Source organism: Sprattus sprattus (assembly GCF_963457725.1).
Source record: "Sprattus sprattus genome assembly, chromosome: 15".
NCBI lineage: Eukaryota > Metazoa > Chordata > Actinopteri > Clupeiformes > Clupeidae > Sprattus > Sprattus sprattus.
In genome coordinates, this window is record NC_137913.1 from 27,405,511 (window position 1) to 27,423,752 (window position 18,242).

General features: G+C 40.1%; 1 protein-coding gene across 1 annotated transcript in view; it reads left to right on the plus strand.

Moving 5' to 3' along the window:
• nr6a1a (nuclear receptor subfamily 6, group A, member 1a) overlaps positions 1-17,866 on the plus strand; it is a gene marked incomplete at both ends in the record, with an annotated part of 45,553 nt that extends 27,687 nt beyond the window's left edge. Inside the window, 8 exons of the mRNA XM_080852661.1 lie at positions 12,435-12,665; positions 13,209-13,264; positions 14,184-14,353; positions 14,774-14,983; positions 15,248-15,502; positions 17,259-17,380; positions 17,488-17,640; positions 17,724-17,866. Of these exons, the coding sequence (XP_080708787.1) occupies positions 12,435-12,665; positions 13,209-13,264; positions 14,184-14,353; positions 14,774-14,983; positions 15,248-15,502; positions 17,259-17,380; positions 17,488-17,640; positions 17,724-17,866 (1,340 nt within the window). The remainder of the gene's footprint in view (positions 1-12,434; positions 12,666-13,208; positions 13,265-14,183; positions 14,354-14,773; positions 14,984-15,247; positions 15,503-17,258; positions 17,381-17,487; positions 17,641-17,723) is intronic.
• Positions 17,867-18,242: the final 376 nt, after the last annotated feature.

Genomic DNA, 18,242 nt, shown 5'->3' on the forward strand with positions numbered 1-18,242 from the left:
CAGGACACATTATGAGAGTGTATGCGAGTCAAACGTGGCAAATCATTAATTTGTGTGTGGTCTCCCTCTAGTGGTGCAGCCTTTAAATTGCAGGGTACAGCACTGATCCATTGGACCAGGATGATACTCTATGTGAATTAATTTCATCAGGTTGCATTTGTTATGTTCGAAAATTTAGGAGCGTAGAACAGAGTTTTTGGCAATGGTATCCCTTTGTCATGCGTTCTATATTCCACTTTCCAGAAAATTTTGTCACTCTATAGAATAATATACTGTAGAATAAAACAAGCACAGTTACTACAATAGTCAAGCTATTTCAAACTATTGGGATTGTAATGCGTAAAGCACAAAGCCCTTCAAAAGCAAAGGCGGAATGTGTACTGAACACGCTGCGCTTCAAAGACATGAAGAGTTGGATTTCTTATTGCCATTCTGCCCTTGTTTGCCCTCACCCGCTCTTCAAAGACATGAAAAGTTGGATTTCTTAGTGACCATTCTGCCCTCATTTGGTCTTTTCCAGTAGAAACATATAACACATATTTAACACAAAACATGTGTATATAATTATGATGAAATGTTGCCTTATTATAGTTTGATCAGTCCCACCAGGATTTTGTAATTGCAATTTTCTTTTTTCAAGTTTCTCCTATTACCACAATATTTCCGCAAAACAAACATGCAAAATCATTTCTGCATGATCTGCAATACATTTTATTTGACAACAATTTTTGAGAATCCCTGCAGCAAATTCAGTTACTTTTGACGGCAACCACCACAACAGACCCAGATTCTGTGCACAACTTAAAACTCATTGTTCTGGAAAACTCAAAAAGATGCAGGGCAATACAGTGGGCATATCCTGCTCTGGCTTTATTCAGGACATCTCTTAAGATACCTATTGATTCACTGAGTAAGGAACAGTGCGATCACAGCATTAGACCTGCAAACATTACCCCGTACATGACCCCTCCCTTGGGCCTGTTCTGTACTTCTGACAGCCATTTCATCAGCAGTATGGAAACAGCCAACACTGGAGAGTCAAAATACTTCTGTCATCCTCGAGGCTTGAAAAAAAAGATGTGTCCATCTTAGTCATGCGCAGGTTAGGGAAGGTCGTATGCCAAGGTCAAGGATGACATATGGTGGCTCCCCACAGGCTTATCTATGCTCATCTAGTTTGATCACTTATTAAGAATGACACGGGAGGTCATGTCCCTTGTATCCCTTGTGGGTTCAAACTAAAACAGAGTGGTGCTGGGCTGGTTATGGCGACTGCACATATCTGGTGTCTTATGTACATCCAAGTTAGTTTCATGTGACCATTGTCATTGATCTACCCATCAGTTAAGGAAGCCTGCCTCTGAAGGAAACAAGGGAATAACACATGTCCCAATTGCAGAAGGTGTATACAAAAGACACATTCTGGAAGTAAGGCTTGTGACATTTCACCTCCTGAGATTTTGGTCAAGCAATATAAAAATGACAGGCACCTCCATGGGGTGTCAGACTTTTAACAGTAACATTATATTTTAAGCAGCCTTTAATGATAAAAGAGTCTCTGAACACATGCAAAACATACAAAAGAGCATAAATTAACAGTATTCTTTCAGTGATTCTTCATGTACATGTGAGCACAGAGAGAGGACTGAAATAATGTGCAACTTCAATGTTATTATGGGATGTAGTCTGCCTTGAAAGGAACTGACCTGCAGCATATGGCAGACCAAGCTTAAAAAATTAAGAATTATGGTGAGTGATCTGAAGGGGTGGAAAGGTTGCTAAAGGGGATGGGTGCACGGATCCTGGATTGCCTGAACTCGGAAAGAAATGTTGCCGGATCGGCCTCTCGTTTAGACAAACCTGGCGGATTGGGTCACTGAATCCGCAACCTTTTGAATCTGGTCTCCACAGCGGGTAGATTTGAACCCGCCAGAAGATCCGTGATTGTGTAAACGCCCGTTCTGCACACTTTCTAACCCGATGACGTAATTGCCCCACGTGAACTCCTGATAAGCCTGAACCCTTATTAACCCCGCTGCGTCACTTCATAACAGCAACAACATAAACTTATTCGATGTTGTTAAGAGGCTGGTTAGGAAAGGGATGACATTAACAAACCACACTTTAATCTATAACTGTTTAATTTATTTGCAACAGACCATTGTTCAAAACCGATTTTTAAAAGTGTCAGAAATAGCTTATACAAGCAAATCTGTGAAAAGATTTGTATTATAGACGGAAGTTTAAAAATGGTTACTTAACACAAACAAGGGATATGGTGAAGTGCGTGATTCGAACTAGTCCTGTTTGAGTGCTGTGGTAACAGTGATTTCAGGTGGTAGAGAAGTCGTTCAGCAATCGGAAGATTGCTAGTTGGATCTCCACTTTTACTGCAGATTCGACCACTCTGCTCCGCTCCAGAGTTTTCGGGCAAAGACAGATTTTTTTTGCCACGGCTCTATGTAAAGGCAGTTAAAAAAGTTGCCGGATCCCCAAAAAAATCCGAATTCAGGCAATCCAGGCTCTGTGTAAACGTGGCCTAAGTTTGTAAACAACATAATACAGTTACAATAACAGAAGAAAACAGGAGTTTCTAGCTGGTTCTAGCTGGAGTAATGTAAGGTAGCAAAGACCTACTGACATCAATGAGAAATAAGGAGTACTTCAGATGTTGTTGGTGGTAAATGATTGCCTCAAAATATTTTCACATAAATTTGAAGGCCGTAGCAATGAAAATAAAGTTACTTAAGCTCAAAAAAGGCTGGCAATGACAAAAACAGAAATCAGTTCCGTTTGTTGATACTGTATGTCTTGTGTCCAGTCAACAATGTCATTGTCAAAGACCTGCTTGTAGAAGTTCCCACACATAATCTGCCTTAGCTTGGGGTGACATTGACAAGGTCAGAGTCTCTGGAGGCTAAAATGTATTTCAAAAAATTAGATTTCAGGGAGAATAAAAATGTCTACATAAGTTATATGGCATCTATGTATTCATGATTCCATTTTAATTTAGCTGTCATGTGTATTGTTTTGTGATTATTACATGTATCATAGACTATAACGAATGCATTTTACTCAAAGTATTTTTGGGTAGGACATACATTTAATTAACTGCTCTGACACACTTGAAAACCTGAAACATTCAGGCAAGGAAAAGACCATTACCAATCCACAAAAACAACTTGTTTCGCCACTAAAAGAAACATGAAAGAAAAAACTAATATACTGTGAAAAAAAATAACTAATGAGTGTTAAGTCTTGGGAAAAAAGTGTTTTTAGGCTGCAACGTAATTAACTAGAGACTCAGCTTTTTAACCTTTTGAGCACACCCATCAAAACCTAGTTCTACATGACAAAGTCCATCACCTTTCTGTAGATTGTGCCAACCCCACCCCCCACCCCCCAGACACACCACGTCTCCCTTCCCCCCTGCCTGACTCCCCTGTTGCATTTGAATGTGAAAAGCCTCTTATGTGTGACTTACTAGGGGGTGGTCATCAGTATGTAGGCAGTGTCAGTGGGAGGGGAGCCTGGGGACTGAGGAACTCACAGGACGGGTGCTCTAGTGGCCGCTGAGGAGCAGGACTGGTTTAGTCTGGTCGGGGGAGTTGGCTTTGGGACTGGGAGCAATCTACATATGCATCTGTTGTTACAGAGCCTGTGTGTGGATAACAGTGTAAGCAGCCATTTTTTTAATGGACAGTAAATGTTGTGAATGGAAAGTACAGACTATCTTTCTATAGATAGATTCCTAAAGGCTCTTAAAGTATAAAAAGAGATACAGTAATTATATGCAAACAATACAATTGTCAAATACTTAATCTAATATGATTCTGAGCTGGATGAATGTCTAAAATGACCCTGTCAGCATTCAACCCATTTCTACTACACAGACACAGGTCTCAGTAACTCAACATTTTGTAACCTGAATCAGAAAATCATTAGTCAAAAAATGGTCAGCACCACACCGTGGCATTATGTTGAAACTGTTTGAATTTGTCCCTGTGGTTACCTTCTCCTTCAGCAGAAAGAGAGAGATAGAAGGAGAGAAGGCTAATGTGAGCAGAGCTGCATTGTTCAGCCAAACAGAAAAATAGGGCTATCAGTTCCACCCAGAAACCCCCTCCCTTTACTGCCATTGGACCTAGAGCCAAGCCGTGACCCCGGGGCTTGAACTCTAGGGTCATGTGACCAGGCTGTAAACTGACCAGCGCTGAGCTGAGAGGAAGCTCAGTGAGAGCCAAGCGCTGGAGGTGAAGGGGAGAACTAAAGGCTAGGAGGGGAAGAAAGTCATGAGGCCTAAGCTGTTCCTGAGGAGAATACTTGAGTGAATGGCTGCCTGGCAGACTGGGAGAAGCATGAAATGGATGCATGGGAAGGTAAGAGATGGATTGGATGAAAAAAATGGCAGGAGATGATGGACTGTTTTTCCCCCCCCTTCCTCATTGGCAGCTGAGAGCCACGGCTTATACTAGCACAGATACATGAGGTACATATTTGACACTGATGTATATTGGTGAGAGTATTTGCAATACAGGTTAGAAATGACAAAGATGATTGTTTTTCATAAAGTGTTGAAATTGAGGGAGGGTTTCTTACTGTAGATATGGTCATTGCAGAAGAATGTGTAAATTTCACTGCACAATTTGTTTTGGCTGCTTAATTGTTTTGATATAGTGTCAATTTTGATATAGTTGAAAGAAACAAAGTGTTAATTCATCTTAAAATGATAAAGGATTGAAGGAGGAATTCACTATTATGAGATCAGACATTTTTTTTAATTGATACAAGGGGTTCAATTTTTACAGTTATAGTGATTAGTACAGTTTTCATGATGCAAATTCATATTTAAATATGGAAATAATCACACGTGCAAAGGCCAACCTACAAAAATGTAATAATATATATTATTGTTTATTGTCTACGTGAAATGGGGCACAATTTTTCTTCAGAATAATTGTTTTATACAATGCTTGGCTTTATCTTTATCAGATGTAAAACTGATTTGTACGTAGAGTGTATGTACAATTTAATGTTGAAAAATACACCCTGTAGGCCTTCATTAGCTTCACTTGGTGTTGGTGAGTTAGGGGCTGACCTGTGGTATGTGGCTCTGTGGCCCATCTGGAAAAGGTTTTGTGTGCTGGGCAAAGCTGGATGGTTCATGTGATAGAAGGGGTCAATAGGATGGCCAGTTGAACTGACCAGATCTGGTAAAGATCTGACCAGTCGGCCCACCCCCCACTGGTGCCACTGAAGCCTAGACTCTGCATTTCATTCCTGCCCTGAAGCCAGTCAGCCAGATTTAAACTTCTTAATCTTGGCACTACCTGCCCCTTAAGGTAGACTTCAGCTGATGTATCCGGTATTTATCTTAATAAGTAACACAAAAAAGGTTCTATGTACAAAACCTGTAAATCTGTATGTGTCAGTTTTAATTGCATCCTGCTTTTGTTAGTTTTGTTGTATTTGACTGCTTTTGTATTTAGTTAATAATTGGCTATTATAGAGAGATATAACAAACAGTTTGACAGAATAGACAAAAAAGTGCTTCTGTAGGTACAGTAACATGATTTCTTTAAATATCTGAGCTATTCAGTGTTTTTACCAAAAGAATCATAGCTGTAGAAGCAATAAGACCTATTTCTACACTCAATGCTTCTCAATGACCATTTGATAGGCTGAACGTCATGGGACCTCCATGCATACACATATCTGTGATGCTCTGGAGAGAATGGCACATTGTTGAAGAAAAATATAAGATGAATGCTTAATGAGTGGCTTTACAATTCAGCAGTTATATCTGACACCAGACTTCATCTGATCAGGTTAGGGTCAGTTAGAGTATTTGCCACAGGCTTCAGTAATACAGTAATAATATCAAGGTAATAGTCATAATGTGAAAGTAGCATTGTTTGGTGTTGCTGAATTGAGTGGTGAATGTAACATCTGTAGGAGTATAATAAAGATGGCACTGCATTGTGAGCAAGGTGGAGTTTGACCCAGTGGGAAGGGGTGAAAATACCATTGTGTTCCGTAGAGGACTGAAGGTGACTGATTGAGAAATCCTGAAAAGGTTACTGTACTGGGCTCCACCTCCATGATAATCCTATTGAGCACCCGCCCATGGCTGTGTTTTTGTTTCGGGGGGTCGGGTGGGGCGGGGGGTATCTCTGCATTCAGCATTCCCTTTCTGCTGTTCCTCTCAACTCGTCACTCTCAGGAGCAGGAAGTCCCTTCCTCTCTCTCTCTCTGGCATTCTCGAATAGGCGGGGGAGGGATGTGTTTTGTGTGTGAGTGTGTGTGTGTGTGTGTGTGTGGTGATGGGGGAGGGAGGTTAAAGCTGTGTGAAGATCAATAGCACTAGAGGAGGTCAGGGACTCAAGGTTCCATAATGCTGGCTAAATTTAGTCGTGGCCTAAGCTTGTTTATAATGGACACGAAGGACCCTTTCCCCCAATTACTCCATAGTGGCCTAAACTCTGCATTGTGTGTCAATGAGACGAACCATGAATTCTTCCCATGTTGGCTTTTGTGTTACCCCATGGTGAAGCCTAAAGGCTGCAGACAGAAGGTCCTGGTAAACACAAATGTAGAACATTTGATACCACTTCAAAGACAGGATTTATTTTGACTGTGTCAAGTTTGATTGATTCCTTGCCCAACCTCTTACTGCTGGACTATTCTATCACTTACACGGGTGCATCTTTAAGTTATCTTAATTTACACAGAGAGATTAGGTGACATGAAATGCCAGCCAACCAATTTAAATATAATGTCTATTTTGAAATAGCAAATGTGTGGTCATTCATCTGGTTGTCATCTTGATAAACATTGAGAGAGCCATCTCTGTTCAAATCAACAGAGACATACTTGAAATACTGTAGCAGTTACATAAATGTTAAGTTGTATTTTTAACACCAAGTGAATCCAAATGAAAAAGTGAAAAAAGAAACCAAAGAACTGCTACTATGCAGGAGTAAGCACAGAGACAAATAGCCAAACAATTATTTATACCAAAGCTGATCATATGATTCCATGTTTCGCATATTATATGGTTTAGTGGGTTTCTATATCCAGATCATACAAACTTTAAAACATAGCACAAGGATTAAGAGTTGCTTTTTGTAAATTAGTGAATGTAAATTTATAAATAAGTCCCAGTAACTGAATAACAAGTTATTATAGGGCTTGATGAAAAAGTTATACAAACAAGGCCAATTTCGATTGTTGTACCAGCATCTCATGACATCATTGATGTTGAACCGATTCAATTTGAACAGATTATGTTTTAAAAAAAAATCATACTCTGGCATTTGAAAGTGTCAGTGAGAATAGATGACAGTTGTTGCATGGCAATCTGCTGCCATGTGCTCATCAAGACAAATGAGAGGACACTCTTGCAACAGGAAGGGCACATTGAATGAGGTCATTCATTTTGGATGAGAGAATCAATAGGTCACACATCATGTTTGTTAATATTTTGATGCATCAATGGTGCTTGCTTATCTTTTATTGATTTAAACAGATTAACTGTTGCTGCCAATGGCAGCCAAACAATAGGCATGTGTTGAGTAAGTCAATAGTCCTACAAAACCATAATCATTATGGAGACAAGTAAAGCTTACATTTATATATGGTTGGCCTAGTGTTTTTATTTGCAACTGAATAATATTATTAAATATATAAAAAAGACTAATTTAAGGCTAATCTAGCGATGTATCTATTATCACTGTTGGTAGATGTTACCATGACAGAAAGGTAAAATGCAGATGTAAGCAATAGTAGTAGTCGTCAGAACATTGTAAACAAGTAACACTGCTATGTTGTCAGTTTGAAAAAGTTGAATAGAAAAAAGTACTGTTTGCATTTAAATTTAATTTAAAACATTTGAATATGTTTTAATATGCATACTATAATGTGCAGTGCACACAGAATTAACATTTACATTCTGTTAATGGGCTTTTGGGCTGATGGTTCTCACTCGTAATTCAGCATGACCATCAGTTTTTAACATAATACAGAGGAGCCTTGGGGAGAGGGAACACAGACATCTTTATTTCACCAGTGAGACAGGCACACTGTCAACATTGCTGACATCTGCACAAGCATTGAGAAAACAGGATTAACACAACACTGTCCTCAGCAGGGGGAGGGTGGCAGATGGAGAAAAAGGTATGAAGCAAATTGAGTGTTATGCCTTCCCAATCAGACAGTCAATTTCAAATTAAACAGATATCAAGAAAAGAGTTGGCTAAAGTGAATATCACTGTTGAGAATGGGAGAGGGAGTGAGTGACTGGATGGGAAAGAGAGAGAGAGAGAGAGAGAGAGAGAGTAAATACTCACAAAGAAGGGGCGTGGGTAGAGGGGGAAAACATAGCAGGAATGTCCACAGAGATGAGAAAAGCAGGGGACAGCGGAGGAGGGAAAAGCGGAAAAGTACAGCAGCGGCTCCCCTCCTCCCTCTTGGCCCCCTCAGCTGGCTTGATTGTAATGGAAACGTAAGACAAAGCCTCTTCAGCATGCTGCTCTTCACAGCCAACTGCCCACAAACCTAGTCCTCAACCCAGCAGGCTAGTTAGGGTTTAGACATGCTGCAGAACATCCCATTTTTGCTTAGTCAGTTTTAAAAACTTCAGTGCGAAAGCTGAGGTTAGTTACATGATATCAAGCAGCGAGAAGTTAAGGGAAAGGAAAGAGAAAACAAATGTGAGGTTGGAATATTTTTATAAGTTGTCCTGAGGATGGATAAAGTGTTCAAGAAAAGGCTAAGGGGCTGAAGTAACTCCCTTCTCTAATAAAAAAAGATAATTATTAACACAGGAAATAGAATGTATGCCAACTTAGAAATATCAGTTGTTGACATATCACGTATACATTTTGGTGAATGGCACTTAATGAATACAGAAGTGTAAAAACATTTCAACAAACATTTAAAAGAATGCTACAGTGAATGTTAGCCTAATGGTTGAACACAAAGCCTTTATCCGGTTAGGTGAGTTTACAGTGTGTTTTCGGTCGGTTTCTCTCAGTCATTTCCTTCTGTGTTTTTTAGTGTAACCCCTCATTCAGTGATAACTGTAATATACCTTGCAACTGTTGTCAAGCTTGTCAAGATTTACAGGCCAGTATGAGACAGGAGGGGTGAATGAGGTGACACATTGAGATCAAGTGTGTAAAGGTGTGAAAGTGGACTCTTATATGGTGGCCATGCACTTGAAAGAGAGGGTGGCAAATTTGGCTAATCAAAGCAGCTATGGTGTGAATAAAGGAAGCTAACCTTCGTTGCAATGTTTTTTCATTAAAGGAAGTCGGCCATTTCACATAGCCCAGTTAATAAGAGTTTTAAATCCTCGGAATGTCAACATGTGTTGTGAGCTACTGACAAATGGCTACCCAAACAGGAAGGAATCTATTATCTATAACATTTTGGTGCTCAGTATTCTTCTACTGTATTCTAATTCGTCTGAATTACAGACATTGGCTGGAGAAGATTACTTTCTCAGGTTTCACAGGTCAAAATGTGATGTCAGTTTGTCATTAACAATTGCTTGTAGTGACATCCTTTAAGAATATGTTGTGTCCGACAGTGTGTTTTTTAACAATAGAAATGAAACCCAACAAAGTATAGGGGGAACTGAGACAAAGGCATATAACCTGCCTTGATTTCCAGGCTTCAGTGCACTCCGTTGAAATAATAGTTATGCTGCTTGTATAAATGTATATATGTAGGTATCACTTTATACATTACCTTGGCAAAACTCAATTATTTTTCATGGTGCAAGAAGTTAATTAAAATGCATAGCCATCAGAGTAGGTCCAACAGCAACCTTGGGAAATAAAGCTATTCTTCATCGTTCAATAGAAGTGTCGAATTTATGGTTAAACTCCACTTCTATTGTCATTTAAAACCCCATTGTGATCCTACAGTATGACCCCAAGCCCCTTGGAATTCAAAGCCAATGTTATTTAGATGGTAATACTCCTCTGAATTTAGCACATCTATGAGAGGCAGGGCTCTGTCTCTGCTTCTGCCAGTGACTTTGAGCCCACATTAAAAACTTTTGTTTCCCATGACTTCATATCAGTTAACCATCTGTTTCAACACTGTATTGGGAACCCCACTGATCTGAGGCTTGAAGATAGCGCCCTTTTCAGTTTAAATGTCTCAAGTAAAAAGAAGGCGAGAGATAACTATCTCTTGACATCCCCTTTAATTATTTTAACATACTTTTATAAATCGGAGGGAACTTATCCACAGTCATGTAGGTTATCTGGGTGTGCTGATAAAATTGTATGTGACTTTGGTAAGTGATCACAAGCAACTTGGGTAACTACAGTGTGATTAAAAAAGGCTAACATTCACTGAGTGAATCACATTTAAAATTGAGGGACTGATGTGGTAGGACACTTAGTCAACATTCAGAAAATACTTCATATCAAGATTCCACTACATGTAGTAAGCTAATATATAATTTAATGTTTATCATGATGGATAGCCCTTAATGGATAGCATTCCCAAATAAATGTAGTACTAAATGATATATTTCCACAAATTTGTGACTGGTGTTTATAATATTCATGGGTAAAGATCAGCTTGCTTTCAGACTAAATAAGAGAATAGATTTTATTTGTAGGTGTTTTTTTTTTTGCTGCCATATGTTTGCAGTCACATGGTATCCATTGCTTTGTCAAGACACTGGACAAACAGAGGATAGGTGACTTAAAGTGGATCAATGTGTGACATAGAGACAACTACTAAAAAAACTAAAACAAAGGAATGATATCCAATAACATAATTATGAAGTGAATGGGTTTATTTAGCATATGCTGTTCAGATGATTTCCTTATCTCTTAGGTTAAATCCAACCATAAACATCCATTCAAAGTATCAAGGCCCTTGACAAGGCAGGTAAGCACATATCACTTTAAGATGCAAAGACAGGGAATAAAATACTCAAGTATCATAAGGATTGGAATTGGGAAAATGGCATAAATCGAAGAAACAGCTCATCTGATAGTTTCCTAATGTTGTTTAAATATCTGCTTGGCTTATTAGACATTTAAGAGTATACAGTTTGTTCCGAATATGGAATATTACCTGTGTTTCATCTCTGTTAAAGTTTTGCTGGGATAGTTAATCGGTCATTAATCGGTGGGTGTTTTGTTATTCTTGTCTTATGCGCATATAACCCACATTCTATTCTCTTAAATGGAATATAGTACTCATAAATATGTTTCTATTAGAGTATAATCACCTGGATCTCCAAATATTGTCTACGTAGGGAGTGGGTCTTTGTCCAAAGGGTCCACCATGTTGTGCCGCTGTACCCCAGAATAGACAAACCAAAACACATGGCACAAGAGAGGGCTTTTTGCGTTGTTATGGCACCTGACAGCCACCGTAACTTCTCATTGATGCTTAGAAAGGGAGAAGTATCTAGTTGGTAGCAATCCGAAGCCTCATCACTAGATTCCACTAAATCCTACATAGTGTACCTTTAAGGAAATGAGGCTATGCATGCATCGTTACTAATCTATTTACTTACTTTTCCACGTGAATACATTACTACACAACTAGAAGGGCACTCATAGAACTTAGACTTAGCAATGTTAACGAAAGCAAAGAATTATTGGTGGACCCCCCCCCCCCGTAATTCGCCCCAAGTTCTTCCTTGGCCCATGCAGCATCCCTCCTTTTCATGAAAATGGGCCTGGTCGTTTTTGTGCAATCCTCCTGACAAACAGATAGACAGAAAAAACAAGATTGAAAATATAACCTCCTAGGTGGAAGTAAATATCCAATACTTGTTGGCTCATTATTGAACAACCCACCCAGAATTAACTCTATTCTAGCTGTCTCATGCTATCCTATATGCAAGTAACCATTCTAACAGCTTCTAATGAGGAGCTCACAGCCTTTTATATTAGGGCCCTATGTGTTTTAATTCGTATGAGTGGAACTGTTTTAGGTATGTGCTAGCTAAATCAGAGAACAGATATTACCACTCAAAAATGTAAGACATACATTCCTGGAGGGATATATTTTATGTAAAATATGTTGTGTGTTTACTTGTACACAGACATACATGTTAAAAACAATTGTCAATAATGATTGTTTTCCTGTTGACTTATCCTGCAACTGCGAACATGACCTTCATAGCATCAATGCATTAGTTAGTAAAGTGAATAACACACACTCACCCCCCCCCCCCCCCCCCCCCCCCTCATCCTCCGTCTGTTATGCTCCATGAATAATTCACACTGCCTGTTTTACAGCTGGTTTTCTGAATGTGATAGGTTAACTCAAGTTACCTGTCTTTGAATGTCACTGCCAGTCAAAATGAAAAGCATAAAAGACAGATAAACTTTGCGATAGTTCACTAGATTTTGATGTTATCTAACCCCTCGTACTTCATTCTTCTCCCTCAGATGATCAGGCTGACCAGCGCTCGTGCCTCATCTGTGGCGACCGCGCCACTGGTCTGCACTATGGCATCATCTCCTGCGAGGGCTGCAAGGGCTTCTTCAAGCGCAGCATCTGCAACAAGCGTGTGTACCGCTGCAGCCGTGACAAGAACTGTGAGATGTCGCGCAAGCAGCGGAACCGCTGCCAGTACTGCCGCCTGCTCAAGTGTCTGCAGATGGGGATGAACCGCAAAGGTGAGGCTGATCTGTGAGCCTGGAGTGTGAGGGGAATTTTGGTGACCAAATTAAATGTTATTATGCATTACACAAATATGTTTCCTAGATCATTTAGGTTACAGAGTTACAAATGATTCACTACTTTTGAACAGTCTCCACTCAGTTGTATAATTAGAGCCCGTGGTCACAAAATATTGTTTAGAGATGAATTACTTATTTTAGGACTGCTTATTTGATACAAATAATTTGTATAAACTTGAAATATTCAGGAATATGGTGTGAAATATTCAGGAATATTAAGGAAACTGGGTAAACGTATAGAGGTTTGGTTGACACACTGCACCCTCTAGTGGCCAAAATAGTGAATAGAGAATTGTTTAAGTCTATTTAAACAAATAATTATTACTTTCAAAAGCTGTTTAGTTTTTTAATGCATTGAAATGATCTTGTTTAGTTTTATAGCGCATTGATTTGTGCGCATTAACATAATTGAATAAGCCTATGTATAAGTTCTTGGTCTCAAACCTTTGCTGACCATGAACAATTTTCTTGACTTCACAGCAATCAGGGAGGATGGTATGCCAGGAGGGAGGAACAAAAGTATTGGGCCCGTGCAGGTTAGTCCTGGCTGGAGTCAGTGTGCTTCAGTGTGATCAAGTCTGTAAAATCTTTGTAAAACCTCTTAATTTGTGTGGAAATCAGTGATTTTTGCCAAGCTATGTTGTGGTTTTGTTGTTTAGACTCTTAAAAACTGACAAAACCACAACATAGTGGAAAGCAATAATTTCCACACAAATTAAGAGGTTTTACTAAACTTTAGAGCATATTCTGTTTTGTTTGTTCCCCTGAACAATGGTAGTATTCCTTAAATATTTTATTTAAAGTTCTCTGTCAAGGCTGCACATTTTCTGGGCAGTTTATCTGCCCACATTTTTTATTTAGACACATTTGACCCTGACAGCTTATCCTTACTGTCATTGTTTGGGTATAGGTGTCTGTGTGTCCATGTGTGTGTGTCTGTGTGTGGGTGGTTGGGGGGGTTGGGGTAACGTCCTTGAAGTTTGTGTGTGTGTGTGTGTGTGTGTGTGTGTGTGTGTGTGTGTGTGTGTGTGTGTGTGTCTGTGTGTGTGTGTGTGTCCTTGTGGTCTTCCTAATCAATCCTTCAACAAAGCCAATGCTCCCTCTGGTTTTGCCTTGATACTGCTGAGTGGTGAACCCATTGAGCTTTAATTGCCAGTTAAATGACACAGAGGGAATTAAGAGTATTCAGAGGCTCTTTGTGACAGTCCTGCATGGGGAAATGTGTTGATTTGAATAGGAAAGTCAGGGACGAATGAATTGTAATTATCCAAAAGGTGTATTGAATAGATCCATAGCATACAGGCAATGCTGTTTTATGTTAACAGATCATTATGAATTATGAATAGGCTTACTTAAAAAATCCGTAAAGCTCTCAATGATTTGGTTTGAATCTCTAAATATGGTTCCCGTCTGATGGTCCCACTTTCTCTCATTTACTCCCCCTCCCCCAAACAGATATCTGATGAGGAAATAGAAAGGATTATGTCAGGACAGGAGTTCAAGGAGGAAGCCAACATGCCAGACCACACCTGGAGCAACAATGGTGATAGCAGTGACCACAGTTCCCCTGGCAACGGTGTTTCCGAAGGCAATCAACCATCCCCAGCCTCCACATTGTCGTCCATGTAAGTTGTTGCCCTTATTGATTTTGTATACTAAATATGTAGAATACCATACTGCAATATAAGTATTCATGGTATAAAGTCATCCACCTGATGAGTTTATACCATTCATTTGATAATTTCCTTATTTTTTTTTTAAATTACAATCTATCATGTTTGGATCAAAGTGTCTGCTAAATTGTAGTCCTTTACCTATATACATGTGTGTGTATACAGTATATATATATACTGTACAAATATTGCTTTTACTAGTACTATTGCAATTCAAGTTAGGAATGAGAAATAGGCAATGTTTTGCCATATTCTAGTGCACAGACATGCTGGGAAACTTCATCTCACCACTGTTTCTTAGTGTCATCATGGTGCATTTTTTATATGTAGAAAACAGACACGGCATATTTCCCCTTTTTCTACCCCTTGCAGTCGCTCGGTAGAGATGAATGGCTACACCACTACACTCAGGGACCAGTACATCGGCAGCGCCATGACCACACACTACCAGTTCCTTCCACACCTATTCAGCTATGCCGCCCAACCACGCAGCCTTTACCCACAATCCCACACCCTCATCAGCCAGCTGGTTGCTGCAGAAGAGCTAGCCCCATTGGCTACACCCATGCTCATCGAGGAAGGGTAAGAGCTCTAAATTGAACATAGATTTTGGAGGTATGCTTTTTTGTTTGTTTGAGGTCTACACTGCAGGTTCAGGGAAATTACTATTCAGCATTTAAAAGCACACTTTGAGTTTCCCTTTTTGGTTCATTTCTTGAACCATGTGTTAAGAGGTCCATAAGTGCAGAAAGGAAAATCCTTGCGACTTAAAATTGACAAATGGCATACCTAATACATCAAAAGCTGTATACACCAACATGATCTCTCCATTCACTATCCCCCCAGGTATAGGGTTACCCAGGTGGAGCTGTTTGCCTTGCTGTGCCGTCTTGCTGACGAGTTGCTGTTCAGACAAATCGCATGGATCAAAAAGCTTCCGTTCTTCTGCGAGCTCACCATCGAGGACTATACCTGCCTGCTCAGCTCCAGCTGGCAGGAGCTCATCCTGCTGGCCTGCCTGACCATCTACAGTGCACAGATCCTGGGGGATCTGGCTGACGTCACTGCCAAGTACACACCGTCGGATGAGGAGCTGCAGGGGTGAGTTACACAGGGCTTGATGTCAAAGTGACAACATGCATTGCCTTTCCACTCTCAGCGCTATATAAAGGGGAGCAGGTGTGTAGTTTAAGCTTGAGCTCCTCAGCCACAACCACTGGCTTGCTTTTTAGCCTCAGTCAACTCCTTTAAAGCTCTTTTGAGTGACTGTCCTCAAAAATAAAATAAAAAACAACCAAAGTGTTGTGGTTGATTTAGCTACAAAATTTCTAACACCTATCTCCACTGGTCTTGTGTGTGCTTGACACCGTTGCCTTGCTTCCGCTGCCAGTTCCACATATTCTAGCTTCTTCCTTTCAAAAGCTTCCTCAATCAAATCTTATAAAACTCTTATTAGCTCAATAATGTAAACAATGCCCTCACACAGTGACACCAATACATTGTGGAACTTGAAGTTATTTAACGACTTCAGCCAGCAATCTCAAATCCCACCCATTGCTCCATTTGCCAGTCCTGTACGTGCCTGGTGTATGTGCCCCTCTCACACAAAAGAAATCCTACTGTCTCTGTCATTATCCGGAAAAGACACAGATGTTAAAGGGAGCTGGCATTTAATGTCTGGTCCAACTGATTCGGACATTTGTGTTCTCACATACAGCTCCTCCTGGTAATGTCAAGATGTGTTCAGGGTTGGAGTGCATGTCTGAAACTGGAAGAGAAAAAAAGTAAAATGTACAGGAGCCACAAATGATGCCATGGCTTTTGTCTTTAGTCTTTCAGTCTGCTGTGTTCCTCTGGCTAAACTTGTCATAGTTTTTAAACTTTTTTCAGAAATGGTACATATCTATAAGCAGGTTCCCAGCATGTGTCCAGTGTACAGAGTTAAATAACCCTGAAGGGATAAAATTTTCCTGCAACATTATAAATGAGTATTCTCTTTGTGTTATAACAGTTAAGGTGTAAAGACTGACTGCTTGGTTAGCAACAGTTTCGGTTCAAATGGATTCTTCCCTCATTTTTCTTAGGAGGGAAAGATCACAGGATGTGTGGGAGTAATCTGAACACAGGCAGGGGGAACCTAAAATGGTTGTTATGTCTGAGGCCACTGTAAGAGAGGGGCAGTATGTGGTAAATATTTCATTGTGTTAAACAACGTTTCAGACTGGACTAGGCTCCACTGAATGGAACTTCAACCACTAGATTTTAGTAACTGCAACTCTGTCCTAACAGAATCACTTAATGCAGCCATATTCTTGTGATACAGTTAGGAACAAGAATGTAGTTGTTGTATCTAAACAACAAATATAAGCAATTCACAATGCAACACTCATTATAAAAAGCAGCAGTATACCATGAAGTATAACTGAGACTGTCTGGCACATTTTAAAACAGAGATCCATCACTGACCAGAACCCCAGAAGAGGGAGCTCAGTGGTGTGTAAATAAGCACCGGTGTAAATCTCCTCTTACAGATTCTCACTTTATTCTCATGCACAGCTGCATTTGTCCCTGACTTGGATGTAGGGAAACCAGACAATCTAACACATTGAGGAGTACTAGGAAGTACCAAAAACTCAGACTAATGGAAAAACAAATAGTAATTATTTTATTTCAGATGGAGTCATATGTAAACAAAGCTGATGGTGATGATTCACTTTATCAAGCCAGTAACACAGTGCCCAGAAATGGACGTTGTAGTTTTGATTCACTAAATCAAAGAGTTCCACATATCTGGCCTTGTTTCATGAATGTGTCTCCATCCACCGCATCTTTAAAAATGCATTGTCATTTAAAACAGGTTTAGCGAGGATGGGATGGAGGTTATGGAGAAGCTTATATATCTTTTCCGCAAGTTCCACCAACTGAAGGTCAGCAACGAAGAATATGCCTGCATGAAAGCTATCAACTTCCTCAACCAAGGTACCTGAACCAAACTCCTTTTAATGTTCATGGAAGACAATAAGAATTGAATTGAATTGCAATGCTGAATCTGTCATAACATGACTCAATGATTCTCCCTTTTGCAGATATCCGTGGTGTTACTAGTGGTTCCCAGTTGGAGCAGCTGAATAAACGGTACTGGTATGTCTGCCAGGACTACACTGAATGCAAGTACCCGCACCAGCCAAAACGCTTCCCAGAGATCATGATGTGTTTGCCGGAGATTCGCTGCATTGCAGGTAAGTCAGTTCAACCCCATGCACTGTTGTTTTGCCAGCTGTGCCAACCAAAACACAACTTAAACCGTACTCCTGCGTTTCAGGGAAGTTAGTGAATGTTCCCCTGGAGCAGCTTCCCTTGCTGTTCAAAGCAGTCTTGCACTCTTGTAAGTCCAGCCTGAACGGCACCTACCGCAGCACAGGATCCTCCCTGTGTGCTCCTAAGGGCACCGCTCCCGCTAACTGAGGACCCAACATGACGCGTCCTCAACGAGCACAGAAGCCCCCCTAGAGGCGTCCCTCTGGGGTAACAGCGTGAGGACAGGGTCGTTGGGCAATGACATCTGATGAATGTGTAAAGCAGCTATATGTTTCTTTTGTTTCTTTATATATTTATTACCTGACAGAGCTGAATGTATACTGATCCACATTGTGCACATGCTTCTGTTAAAACTAATGCACAAAAAAATGCATCTTTCTTCGGAGTTTACAAGTGTGTATCCAAGTGTAAAATGTGTCAGTGTTGCCATGGGTAGAACTAGTTTTTACAGTGCTGTATGTGAAATTATATTTTTGATTTATTGAAATACTACCTCAGGAATGTGATTCTACTATTATTCAGG